The sequence below is a fragment of the Pagrus major genome, chromosome 4, assembly GCF_040436345.1.
Source record: "Pagrus major chromosome 4, Pma_NU_1.0".
NCBI lineage: Eukaryota > Metazoa > Chordata > Actinopteri > Spariformes > Sparidae > Pagrus > Pagrus major.
Genome location: NC_133218.1, coordinates 7,236,816 through 7,250,769, shown reverse-complemented (window position 1 = coordinate 7,250,769; position 13,954 = coordinate 7,236,816). Strand labels below are relative to the sequence as shown.

Sequence of the window (13,954 nt, the reverse complement as noted above, 5' to 3'; positions counted from 1 at the left end):
TTGTTTCCCATGGGACCCCCTGGCCTACGTGTCAGCCCTGCTCCCAGAGCTTCTCAGGACCAGAGGTGGCTGCCGGAGGTGCAACCTCACACCTCCCACCACATATATGGAGCAGCCTCTCTGGTCCTCCTCACTATCCTCTGCCTGCCTCACCAGCAACACACCGACAGCTCAGGGAAGAGCTCACAGCCACAGCACCAACTTAAACTACAACTACAACAGCAGCTATGGAGATGTCCTACTGCTCTTCTCTCCAGCTCCAGGACAATTCTTTCCTGTTTGACTGCGAGTCCCTGCTGGACAAGTCTTATGATCCTCTGGCCTATGATCCAGCTTCAGACACTGGTTACTTCAGCGCTGGGAGCAGCCTGTCTCCCACCTCTTCTGTGGACTCCTTCTGCTTCTCCCCCACCTCCCTCCAGACTGCCGGAAACAAACAGAACCCTTTGGACTGTTTCATCTTCAACAGCCCGGCAGCACCTCATCCGACCCACGAGACACAGAGTCTGCCCTGCTCCAGTTCTGCCACAACCGAACCTGCCACAAAGAAATCCAGGTCCAGGTATCCAGGAAAGAAGCGGGAGACAGCCAGCGAGAGGGAGAAGCTGAGGATGAGGGATCTGACCAAGGCCATGCAGCACCTCAGGACATACCTGCCGCCCTCAGTGGCACCAGCTGGACAGACCCTGACCAAGATCGACACACTGCGCCTCACCATCCGCTACATCTCCTACCTGTCAGATCAGCTGGGCATCAGCGAGGAGGCGCTGGAGCAGAGGAGATCGTCAGGCTTTGTGAAGCAGTCCCAGACCTTGAGCCAGTTCCTGGGTCAGCCAACAGCCAGCTGCAGCCCACAAGAACCAAACTGTAACATCATGAGCACAGCCTCTCTGCAGCCCTCATATCAGGTATGTTCAGATCATGTTCAAAAAATTAATTTCACTACTTAACTATTAATTATTTTCTTTTTGATGGCCTTGTTTATTAAGAATCTGTTTATTTTCAACTGTTAAAGTTGAGTTTGTAACCAAAATCTATCTTCTGTCTTCAGGTCTCGAGTGGAGTTTGTTTCACCAGCGAGCAGTACTGGATGCCACAGCAGCAGCAGCAGCAGCTACAAAATGATGCCTTCTCTTCACAGTGCTGAGAGATACAGCCATCGATCCACTAAACTATTTTCATTGCAGCAATGACCTCGAACAACATTTATGGACAAAACTTCTAATTTTTGTTATTTTGAACAGAAAGTGTGATTTCTCTTTGTATATAGAAGTGTATATTTATTGATTTTTTTTTTACGATGTGACCAGAATAAATATTATTTATCAAAATAGTTCTTGACTTTGCTGCATTTGTCCAACTGGGTTTGTTGTTTGTTCTCTATTTCTGGGATCATTGGTTCTAACTAAACAAATGAAATCAGACAGACTTAGAGCTCGGCCTCCACTTCCTTACACAAACACTGCAGCTGTCAGCAGGACAATGAGGTGCTAAACAGGGAGCACATCCCCTCTAAAGTCCTTAAGGAAAGACCCCCACTGAGAAAAGTGGCAGCTGAACCAGGACCAGTTAATTGGCACCTTTTCTATCCTGTGTAAACACGGCTGGTGGTTGAGGCCCTGAAACTTGGCCAATAATGCTGTTGAGTTAGTTGAATTTCTTCTGTTGGAAGATGGGCCCTTATATGATCCAGAACTTAATATGGGTAAAGACAAGTTAGTGTATTATGTTTCAGTCATTAAAGCCGAATTTGTGAATTGATATCAACACTGTTATCTTTGTCAATGGCCCAGATGAGAAGCTGCTCTACCTACAATAACTGAAGTTTTGTGGACAATTATTTTCAGTCAGGCGTTTCACATTCCATAAAGGTTGTTTTTTTTTCCTGCAGTCTTGAAACACAAAATGTTGAGGCACAAAATGTCACAATGTCATATTGCTTTTATTCAAATACTGCCATCCACAGATGCAAAAATATACAGTGATACAGAACATCACACATTTGTGTTGTGACATTCCTATAAAAATCTCTCAAATATTGACAGTACATACATCATAAAAAATGTCCTTATATAAAACCTGATTTTGGTATCAAATAGTCACAAGAAGGCTTAATCAAAACTTTACAAGCTCTGTCACATTCATAACATTTATAATAATAAATTTGGCTTCAGGTAGAGTTAAAGTCAGTAGAGCAATCTGTTAAACTGGAGAAGATGTTTCACTTTTGAACCATTCCAACACGTGTTCCTTGTTCATGGCCACCCAGTTCATGTTGGCCTTGGTTCTCTCCAGTGACTGCTCAAGTGCTGCGCTGCTTGAGCCCAGCTGCCCTGCATTGTCTTCTTTGAACTGCAGCAGCTGGAGAGGAAGGAGGGGAGAGGGGAGAGGGGTTACTGCCATTCACTTCTGCATGTAGAGTACGATACTAAAAAAAATATGTCAGTGTAAACAATGTAAATATAATGCAGAAATAAAACCTCTTGGTCCTATCTTAACTTAAATTTCAAAGATAAGAAAAATCCTGTCTTCCTATTACAGAACCATTTCATAAACTCATGGCTGTGTCTTAGCCTATCCGGGCTCATATCTTATTTTAAGTTAAGGCAAAGAAACTTTGTAACTAGAGCTATAAACTATCAGTGTTAGCTTCTCCAACATAGAAAAGCAAATCAGCGCGGCTTGGTTTGACTCAGCGCAGTGGAAACAGCATTAAAGTGTAACAGACTTGGGAAGTTTTATAATGAGGCCTCTGGAGTACAAATAGGCTATAGGATTAGGATGTAATACTACTTGAATAGAGAGTTCGTGCTTGTACTGTACCTGATGTAATGTTCGTGCAAACATTAGCATAATTGTTCATGTCAATTTATTCATAAATTGTCAATGTGAAATGAAAACAATGGGTCATTCAGCCAGTCAGAAAACAGAAAATAACAACAAATACCTGCTTGTACTCAAATTCGGAGGAGAATCGTTTGGACACTCCGTTAATTAGTCCTCCAAAGGAGAATCCACCATAGCTGAGGAAAAGGCAAAAACAAGTCAGGCTTTGGTCATTTTGCAAACAACTCTGAGCTGTTTGGTTAGACACTTTGAGAGTCTACAGCCACGATAGCAGGTCTGTGAGGCTGCACTCCCAGCTTTACTGTAACAGCACCAATTGATCACATGTATATGTGTGCATCAGTGAAAACTCACTCATTGACTATATGGTCCCAGTTGGCTCTGACAAAGTCCCATGCCAGAGGCTGACCGATGGGGTTACTAGCAATATAAATAACGGTGGAGGTGGCATCCTGCTTACGGATCTTCTTTGGGTCCAGACAGTACTCCAGGTACCTGCAACACACTCACAGTGAGGACAAAAGCCCAACTTTGCTGTGTTTGATGTTGGAAATCAAAACACTGCAGTGACCTTTCTCTCTCAGCACATGTGACTCACAATAGTTAAGTCTGAATTTTAAGTATTTTTTGTTTTTAGCAGAATGCAAAGTGACCTTATGGAAAATCTACTGACCTGTTAAGCAGCCAGGGCTGTTTGGTGCATGACAGAGCATACATGAGCTTATCAGCTTCTGAAGCGATGGTGGCATTCTTATACATGGACCAGGCAAAGTCCCACTCGTCCACTCCTCCTGCTGCAATCGCACTGCAGTACACTGTGGACTTCAAGTTAGGACTAATCCTGGAACGATTGACACAGGTGACAAAGTGTTAAAGGCAATGACAACAGTGGCAAGGGAAGGAATCAAGTGGGAAACGGATGTGAGAACATACTTGTTGTTAGCTGGGTTGCTCATCCACTCTCTGAACCAGCCTGTGGTCAGCTCCCTACAGCCTTCCACTCCAGTGCTACAGGCCAAGGAGATGGCATTCACCTGGTTGTACCTGGACAGGGACATGACATGACATGACATGACATGACATGATATGATATGATATGATATGATATGATATGATATGATATGATATGATATGATACAAGGCTCAGAAGAATGAGTGATTGAAAATGGTCTGACTGTGAATCTCATATCTGGTGACCCCAAGTCTGCGAGCCAATGAGAAGAGAGATGGATCCCTGTGTGTGAGATGGGTCACTTCCTTTGACAACTTGTTTTGTTTTGTTTCTGATTTTGAAAAGGGTCATGTTTCTCTGCTGAAGACATTAAATAGTGTTAACGTATATAACCTGGTTGTGTTACATAAAGTGTATAATAGTGTTGTTTGTGTCAGAATTAGATTTTTTTTAAAATTTTGTGTGCCTAAACTCATACAACCTTTTAAACAAATTAGTTTCCAGTAATATTTGCTCCTTCACGCTAAAGATAAAAAAAAAATCAACAAATTTTTTTTAATTTTTACCCTAACCATGATGATGTTAAAATAAAAGTTGATGCTAATGACTGATGGTGCAACATGAAACATGTTTTGGAATTAACTAAAATTATCAACAGAATATGAAGAAATAACAGCCCTGACGTCATGTCAAAGACATCTATGTGTTGTGTTGTAGAGATATTTACTGAAGTTAGCATGCTATCCAGCTAGCCCCGGGCCTGAAAAACATCTTTCTCCCAGCGGTCCAAAGCTCACATGCTAGCGGTGTAAACACCAACACTAGACTAGGTGAGCTACAGCAACAAGCTAACAGTAGCTGAAGTCCAGGACGTATAAACAGAATACAGTTAGCACCAGTGAGCAGTTACTCTGGTGATATGCTGCCCCTATTTGTTGGGAGAATGAAATCGACAGGTGGCCAGTTCTTACGTATTGCTCCTTTAAGCTTTTGTGGCAGCAAAGGAAGTGACATATCTCACATGCACTACTCATTTCCATTGGCCGACAGTCCTGGGGTCACCAGTCGAGATGTGTGCAGTTGGACCTTCTTGGAGTCCATTGAAACTCTTCATTGTTAACTACATTAAGGTGAACAACGTCATTCAAATTCGTTTGACATCAAGTAAAAGCCACACCTGAAAATGCAGGTTTTCAATAGCACTGCCATGTAGGGTTTGCAGAGAAGAGTGAGAATGTAAGTGAAAAAGTAAATATAACCTCAGGATAGAATATATTTCTATCAAGATAAGAGTAAATTGGAGCGAACACATTTAAGAGATACTAGAGACGTGGGCAAAGTGCTGAAAAGGTTATGTGAGGGGAAGATGGGTAAACATCAGAAAATATCTAGTTTTCTTATGGGGATTATTAAAGTTTCACCTAATCTACACTGAATGTCAAAAAAGAGGTGGATTTTAAATTGACTCTTGGGAATTTGTAAGACAAAATCATTCTAGTCATGATACTATCATTGTTCACCATAACAATAATCCTACAGTATAATGTAGTTTCAATATGGGTACAATGTCTGCACTTCTACTCATCATTTTATCATCCAAACACACACATTGGTGTTTGATCTTCAAGTTGGCTCGCACTTCAGAACACAGGTGATCAAAAGAGAGAAAGAGAAATGGTTTAAAACAGACAAGCATGTTAACATCCTTACTGGTCGGTGTGATTTTCTGGGATCTCTGTCCAGTTGGCAGTGAGCTCTTTGAAGTGGTTAAACAGAGGAGTGACCTGTTTCTTTATGTAAGCCTGAGAGAAGATGGACACATTTTGTTAACTTGTATTTCTGTTTAAAAAGGTAAATGTGTATTCCAGAAAGAAGGCTGTTTTTCTGGGACCAGCACTGGAACCAATTTATTGATTGACCATTCACCACAAACCTGCATGGGTCCATACACTTCGCTGCGATCAAACATGAGGAAGAAGTAGTTCAAGTTGCGACTGGCTGTCTCCCAGGGCATGTATTCCACTTCTTTATCCAGGAACTTGGTAGTCCTCAGAGCCAGGGTCGTGTTCACCATCTTTGCCCTGAAAATGGCACATACAATGACTCAGCTCTCTCTTTCAAGATTGAACAACAACACTCAACAAAAAATATTTACTCACCTAGCGAGGTTAAAAGCATCATCGATAATTTGAGCTCGGTTGATCACTGGAATGTCCTGGAAATTGGCAGAAGAAATCGAGGTTTGGGGGGTTACTCATTTGGAAACACAGCAGAAATAACGCAGCATGATTTTCAGCTAGAGGTGTTGTACCTGATGTTTGGTGCTCAGCTTGGTGAGGAGACGTTCCCAGTTTCCTGAGTCATAGTTGACTCTGTAGAAACCCTTCATATCTATGTTGGCCACCAACCAGTCATTAGCACCAAGCGTCATTTCTGCGTTTGTAGCTGTTTGGATGGAGATTTAAAAAATAGACATTGTTTCTACTGTGTCCATCATCATTGCAATGCTCTGAACATTCACCTGAAGTAAGTCTTACCTTCTTTGTCAAGAAGCCAGTACTGCTGTTCAGCTCCACCAGTCTTAATCCACGTAACGGGGACAAACCACTCGTACCTTGAGCCGCAACCATACAGAGTATACAGAGAGAGCAGGTGAGTTTTGTATGACATGGTTTGGTATGACCACACACAGTATATTCAGCATATTCACATGAAACATAAAACATGTTTCCTACTTGAACTCTGAGGGTGTTTCCACTACAGAGTCTGGGTCCAACAAGAAGTGTTTCTGGGTGATATGTCCAGTGTTGGTGTCGATGGTGACCACTGGGAAACCCATCTGTAGGATCCAGCGGTTCATGATAACCTCCACAGGGTGGGGCAGCTTTATGCCAGCTTTATCCACCGCCTGGTGACAGGAATATTCAAATATTACGACTCTTCCACTTTGTGAAAAACACCTCAGAGGGCAGCTGCACTCAGCCACAATGCATGTTATCACACTTTTTTTTTCTTAATATTCTTTCAAGATGCCATGACTTTTAATTTTACCTTATCTCAGAATTTACTTATTTTACTGTTGACTATTGGCAATTGAGTTACAATGAATAACCTCCAGATATTCATTCTGAGCCTCCATGTTTTTGTTCAGCTAGTTCAGACAGTTTCAACTGATTTCACCATTTACACCAAATGTATTAAAGAACATAGTATATTTGACGGTAACAATCTGAAATGTTTACAAATGTTCTTAACAGTAAACAATATAGGCTACTTCTTTGGAGAAAGCAGAAAGTTGGGAAAATCACCAGATTCCCTTTAAAAAACACTCAATTTTGAGACTTGTTGCGTTCTGAGAAACTGTATGAACTTTGTGAAATGTTGTATACAACACATTCTTAACTATTTGGACCTACTTGTTCATTCTGCAAACATTATACATGAAGATATTCCTTTCTTTGTATCATAAACGTATCAGTTTCTTCCAGTCATGTAGGTGTATATTTGCATATAGAGCAGGGAAGTGAGGTCAGATCTCAAGTGGTCACAAGACGCGTTTTAGGTCAGATGTGAATTGATGGAATTGACTTATGATCTGATCACTCGGGAGGGACTGTAAAACCTAATGTGAACAGTCTCGCTCTCCCAGGACGAGCCTGTTTGGCTATTAGCCTGTTTATCTATCTCTGCCCTAATAGTTAATTAGGGTTAGGGTCAGTTCACTGAGAGACCCCCACAGAGCTCAGCTCATAACTTGAACCCTGACTGTATACATATTGCCCCAAAAGAACATTTAATACATTTCTGTATGAAACTTGGAACCTCAAAAAAGTACTAGAGCTAAGTGGTGTTAAATGAGATTCACGGGTGACACCAGGTCACCGGGTCACACCAGTCAAGTTTTGTGAATTCAAACACGGCCACTGGATATGTTATACGTTTTGCATATTCTATGAGAATATCAGACAGAAGGATTAGACACATTTTGCGGTTTAACCCTATTTTAAAAGGAAATATCTCACTGTTTTTGCAGTAACTTAATAATTTGGGTTTTCTTTTTTAAGGCAGCTGTTTTGTGGAAAGTAAGCAGTAATGATGATGGTCATATCTTACCATTTGCAGGTGCCTCCAGAGGTCTGTGTAGACTGTGTTCTTGTACTTGAACTCCTCTAAGTATGTCTGCAGACAGATAATAACCTATTGGTCAGGCTTTTTTATCAAGTTGTGCTATTGCAGTGAACAAAACAAGTTAACTGCAGGTCAATAAAACGGAGATATTACAATAATAACTCATACAGATTAGATAGTCATCAGTTTAATCAGCTGTACTCACATGGAGTCCTTGGGAAAAGACTGCCTCACTGATAAACTCTGAGAGCATCCTGAGGACTGCAGCTCCCTGTAATGAAAAAGGAGGATATCAGTGTGTGTGGGCGACATATCAGATAGAACTACAGCAATCTGTTAATGAGGATCAGTGATTCATTAGTGATTTAATTCTACAGATCCCAAAGAGAGTGTTCAGAGTGAATTCATTCTTTTGTGTTCAGTAGAGGTCAACATCTTGTCTGGTGAGAACAACACATCGTTACCCCCAATTATACTGCACCTTGCTGTATGTGATAGAGTCAAACAGTTGACTGATGTCCTCTGGCCTCTGGACGTCCTCCTCTTTGGATGAGAGGGGATGGGAGGAGGCCAAGGCATCCACACCCATCACACCAGTGATCTCATTCAGAACTATTAAATCTTTCTGGAAAATACACAGAGAAATGTTTGTGTTTAGCATTGTGGCATGACTGGACTCATATTCCAATAAAGATGATTTCTACATCTGTGTTGGCTCACACTGGGGCGACTTACAAAGAGGGCCATTCAGTATATTCAGCAGGTAAATTTGCAACTTGGATATATTTCTGCAAGAGGACACGACTCACCATATTCCACTTTGGTTCAGCATAGTTGGCTCCAAGATACGAGACGTAGGTGGCGAAGCCCTCGTTGAGCCACAGGTCATTCCACCACTTTGTGGTCACCAAGTTCCCAAACCACTGAGAGGACAGAGCTTCATTTTATTGGCAGGTTTTTAAACACATTTCAAACGAGACACATTTTTTATTGAATTAGGTTTTTGGAAGGCAGTATCAAAACTATTGAATGTACTTAAGTGTGGTACCATATGAGCAAGCTCATGCGAGATGACTGTTGCCACCCACTCCTTATCTCCATTGGACGACACAAGAGGATTATATAAGAGGGCAGTTTCTCTGTAGGTGATCAGGCCCCAGTTCTCCATGGCTCCAGCGCTGAAGTCGGGAAGAGCAATCTGGTCTAAAACGATAACAGAGGTCATTTTGACAGCTGGCTGCCCATGTCAAGTAGTTATCAGTAGTACTAATACAGTTGCATAAACATATTTACTTTCTTTGTGTTGGTGTGTGTGTGTGTGTGTGTATGTGTGTTTGTGGCTCCTACCTGACTTGTTCAGGGGGTATTTAGAGTTGTAGTAGTCCTCAAAGAATGCCAGTATGGGTCCAGTCTTCTCCAGTGCATAGTCTCCCTGGCCCTCCTCTATAGCCTTCTTGCGAGCCCAGATTCTGACCTGGACACAAACAGTGCTTTATTAACACAACACAAACAGAAAGAATGGTAGACTGGAGACCTGAGCTGAGGTTTGAGTCCAGCAGAGGGCAGCACAGAAACACTCACAGACGTAAATCTGCTGTATGTATTGGTAGAATAGTTTTAGACTAAGTAGTTGCAGTTGATGGTGGGAGCAGTTGTAGCAGGGGTTTATAAAAATGCATCAATAATAAAGATAATTATGCCTGTAAATTCACTTCCATCAATCAATACAATTAACCAACACAAACTGCTAAATGTGAAGAAAATCCTCCAGTAGGTGGAAGCGCACGTTGGTCAAATAAATCAGTCCCTTAAGTCCTGACATGTTCATGCTCCCTCTTCAGACAAGGTGCACGCTAACATTTTTAGCTTAGCAGCTACAGTGACGATTTTGGCTTTAAAAGGGTGAATATAACTTCTTTTCATATCGAATTGGGATGACGGAGACTTGGATTACGCTGGCCGAGTAGTATGGGGCCATTTTATGCTGTTTTTCCGTTTCTTTTTTTATGTTTCAAAACAAGTTCCCATATATACATTATATTGTTTAGGAGAATGCTGCAACGCTGTTTTGCTGTGAAGCCCCAGAAAAGTTTTGTGGACTATGAAACTTCACCTGACTTTCCATCAGCATGGGGGTGAGTAGATAATAGCCAAATTTAAATTTTTAGGTGAACTTATCCATTAATGTTATAGTTATATGATATTTATTGATCCATGTTCAACCCTGCAGGAAGGTAAAGGTCTGAGTCTGTTTCAGCACAGCAGCTCACAATGCTACATTGGTAAATAACTATTAAAAAAAAAGAAAAAGAAATACAAATTGCATATAAAGTAACTGGGAAACACATTATGCAAAATAATTGTAATACCAGATGTATTCCCAGACCTACAAATGTAAATTATGTAGATATATTACTCCCCTCCCATTTGTATGGTTCTGACTGTAAGTTGAATAAATAATTACCAAAACTTCTGCACCCGGATCTGTTCCAATGAATCCAAAATCACACACAACAAAAGCCAGCAAGTAGGTTGACATAATCTCTGTGGGTTCAAAGCTTGTCTGGAGTAAATTCTGGCCCTCCATAGTGACGTTAACAGGGTCTGTGTGAGGAGAAAGACAGCACCAGATTTATTACAAATGAAGTTATGAGGAGGACTCAGCTCATTGACAGTTACAGTGCAGTACAGCTGAGAATTGTATGTTTGCAGCTGCTGTTGATTGGCGGTTAAACAGATTTTTGTAAATAATAAACCTGAAGAGGTCAGGTTGACATGAGATTCTGCCTCCTGTCAAAATGTAATTGACTTACATTGACTTACGTACATTATGCTTATGGTTGAAATACAATGAAACATTACACATGGACAGTTCTCATGTGAAATGCTGCACTGGACACAAGAACTTGCCGTGGTTCATGCCGTTGGACAGAGCCACAGTGTCATGGGGGTGAATGAGGGTCATGTGGAAGACAGCTTTCATGGCCGGCTCATCGAAGCAGGGGAAGGCTTTCCTGGCGTCCGTTGGCTGCATTTGAGTCGTGGCCACAATTCTGACAAGAGCAGAGAACAGATATTAAAACTCAATCACACCTGCATCAAATGTTAAAGGAACCCTCCACACTTAGATAATCGAATACTTAGATATAATCTGAGCCCAAACCAAACCTGTCATTTTCTTTTGTTTTTTTAATGAACTAAAATGATCAAGCAGCCATGTAGCAGGTGGAAGCAGGCACTGGGACAGGGATCATAGACAAAACAGTAGAAGATTAATTAAATGATTATATTATGAAGCTTAATATCATCAGCAGCAGTAACTGTACATGCATTGGTGTCTACCAATGTGCCTTTTTCTCAACAACCACTAGGAGTCACCCAAGTGACAATATTTCAAACTCTAGTGGTTGTAAATATAGCACTCCACACTTTTGAGAGAGTTTTTCATTTTACTTAACTAACTTTATTTGATTTTTTTATATCCTGGACTTAATCTAAAATCAACAAATAACTCTTTCTTCTTAACAATAATTTTATCTACTGAACGGGTAAAGAAACAGAGCTAAAGGTTCATTGTTATTAATAGCCTGCCTTAAAACACAATATGCACTGGAAATGAAATTGATTTTAAGCCCATATAGACTAAACAGTTCTTCTGTTCAATGTCATGTCTGTAGCCAGCTAGTTTAGTTTAGCAATAAGAAACTGGAAACAGGTTTTGTCATTTGCACATCTTTTTTGTACAGATTGAACAAACAAGATAAATGGTGTTAATTTTGTGACTTACCTTTAGATAGAGTCAGGCTAGCTGTTTGCCCCTGTTTACAGTCTTTTGCGAACTAAGCTAACTGGCTGTTGGCCGTAGCTTCATATTAGACAGATGGACATTTTCTTATCTAACTCATCACAAGAGTGATTAGGCCTATTTCTCCAAACGTTTAACCATGTCTTTAAAGTGAAGGTCTGGTTTAGGTGAATGGTTTGCGATGCATGTAAAGTTTTCAAGGTGTTTTAAAACCCTAAATTATTACATTAATATTTAGATTTTGTTTAAATCCTCAAAGAAATATTTAAAACAAATTCAATTCAGTTTAAAAATAATAAGAAGATCATACTTCTTCACCCCATCTTCCATGTATTCGCTCCTGTAGAATCCTCCCAGGTCGTCAGCCAGCTCTCCGTCAAAATCGGTGAAGAGCTCGTACTTGCTGCCAGCCTGCAGCGGGCTTTCTAGCTGGATCACCAGGTACTCAGTGGGAACCTCCAGCCAGGTCTGTTTCAAGCCGGGCGCAGTGGCTCCGTCGAGGCCTTTAAGTTGGGCTAGGTGTCCCCCCTCGAAGGCGGTGAGGTTCAGCTTGTTGGAGTGGATGAGGATGATGTCGGTCTCCTTCACACATCGGAAGACCACCGTGGAGTGTCCAGTGAATATGTACAAGCCGTTTGCGTTGGGCTCTAACCGGGGCCACAGGGTCACATTGTAGGTGAGAGGAGCGAGGGTGTCTGGGAGTCTGTAGTAGTCCCAGAGCTCCTTTGGCCCTGAAGGCGTTGTGGGTGGGAGGGTAGTGGTACTGGGGCCACTAGTGGATGGAAGCTCTTCATTCTTTGACTTCTCCTGAGCGTAAACCACAGACAGAGCTATGATGGTGGCCACAGCACCAATGGCTGCGACCACACAGACTACTGCCAACGCTTTGCTGATGTAGAAGCCTTTCCCCATGTCTCCACCAGAGAAGAAGAAGACAGAAGAGGAATAGTGATTGCTATTTATGCTCTGCCTTCTTAGATTCAGCCCCAAAGTTAATGGTTGATATCCTGGGCGGGGAAAGCAGCTGAAATTACAAAACATTGAGTTGTAAAAACATCTTTGAGATAACAGAGAAACCTTCCCTCAGCTGTGAACTTTATACCTACACAATATCTCTGAAAAGGGGCCCTTTTTAGGAGCTGGCCTGTGTTGTCTGTATTTATTCAGTGTGGTAGTGGGAATACAGTAGAATACTATACTGCATATGTGTGTATGTATAATTTGCTAATTTCAGCTGTATACAGAGCTGTCTATCTGATGGTAAGCAAGCCAGAGCTGTATAATGAAATGGGCTAAATGGAGGTTTTTATAAAACTGCATAAACTTTTATTTAGCCTCAAATGTTGTGCAACTCTAAATTAGCTTTGGTTGACCGAAAAAGTTATGGCTTTAAGAAATGGAGGCATTCCAATGGTTAGACTGAAACACATATTTTGTGTCTTGGGCGGCACAGCAATGTCAGAAATCCTAAGACATTTGGATTTTGGTCTGCAAACAGTGTAAGGAAACATTATACAAATGATAAAGTAGATTCTACAGGTAATTAACTCTGAAATAAAACAGAAACATCAGCATTGAACTGAGCATGGTGAAGGATGAGGATTCTGACAGTCAGACACTTTTAATTACCAGAAACACATGAGTGTGAAATCATCTTTCTGTCCAAAGGAATGACAGAAAATGACAGCTTTGGTGAACCAGGCACAGTAATGCTGTGTGGTCGGACACTTTTTGGCAGCACTGAGGGCTCAGACATCTGGATAAAACTTCCTGGTGTAACTTTTGCTGCAAAGCAATGCACCCTGATCGACCAATTTGACCAATCAAATATTATTTCTTGGTTGATTTTGTTAGTGTTGTAATTCTAGCATCTATCTTGCAGATTGTCAAGCAAGAGGATAAAGTTATGTACTGTATAACACTATCACGAATCACTCAAACTGGCTTTACTGGTTCTCTGCAGCAACACCACCCCACCGTAACAGGCCACTCTGTTTTTTGAATGCAGGTCAGTTTGTTTGGTCTGAAAACCTAAAAAATAGTCCACACAACTCTCCACAGACCAAAAGCCACATCACATCACATGCAGGCAGACTAACAAACACCAAATTACAGTATGATGCAATGACAGAAAACCATTTTCCCTTCCACAATACATTCACTTACCTTGTATTTAGTTTTGTCTCAGTGGACTCAGCGCCTTCACCTGTCAATTGTGGAAT

The 13,954-nt window shown here is 41.3% G+C and overlaps 2 protein-coding genes across 2 annotated transcripts; one reads left to right on the top strand and one right to left on the bottom strand.

Moving 5' to 3' along the window:
* Positions 1–227: 227 nt before the first annotated feature.
* mespaa (mesoderm posterior aa) lies at positions 228–1,147 on the top strand. The gene is made up of 2 exons (XM_073464582.1): positions 228–908; positions 1,052–1,147. The coding sequence occupies exons 1-2, from the start codon at positions 228–230 to the stop codon at positions 1,145–1,147; spliced, it is 777 nt and encodes a 258-aa protein (XP_073320683.1).
* A 776-nt stretch (positions 1,148–1,923) lies between these two features.
* On the bottom strand, positions 1,924–12,747 carry LOC140994575 (aminopeptidase Ey-like). Its single transcript, XM_073464282.1, has 20 exons — positions 12,043–12,747; positions 10,838–10,980; positions 10,392–10,531; positions 9,275–9,401; positions 8,976–9,130; positions 8,737–8,850; positions 8,409–8,552; positions 8,133–8,198; positions 7,913–7,978; positions 6,535–6,707; positions 6,337–6,413; positions 6,111–6,244; positions 5,959–6,014; positions 5,733–5,880; positions 5,510–5,601; positions 3,781–3,891; positions 3,521–3,688; positions 3,202–3,342; positions 2,948–3,023; positions 1,924–2,361 (listed from the first exon to the last, which is right to left on the bottom strand). The coding sequence occupies exons 1-20, from the start codon at positions 12,642–12,644 to the stop codon at positions 2,203–2,205; spliced, it is 2,892 nt and encodes a 963-aa protein (XP_073320383.1). The 5' UTR covers positions 12,645–12,747; the 3' UTR covers positions 1,924–2,202.
* Positions 12,748–13,954: the final 1,207 nt, after the last annotated feature.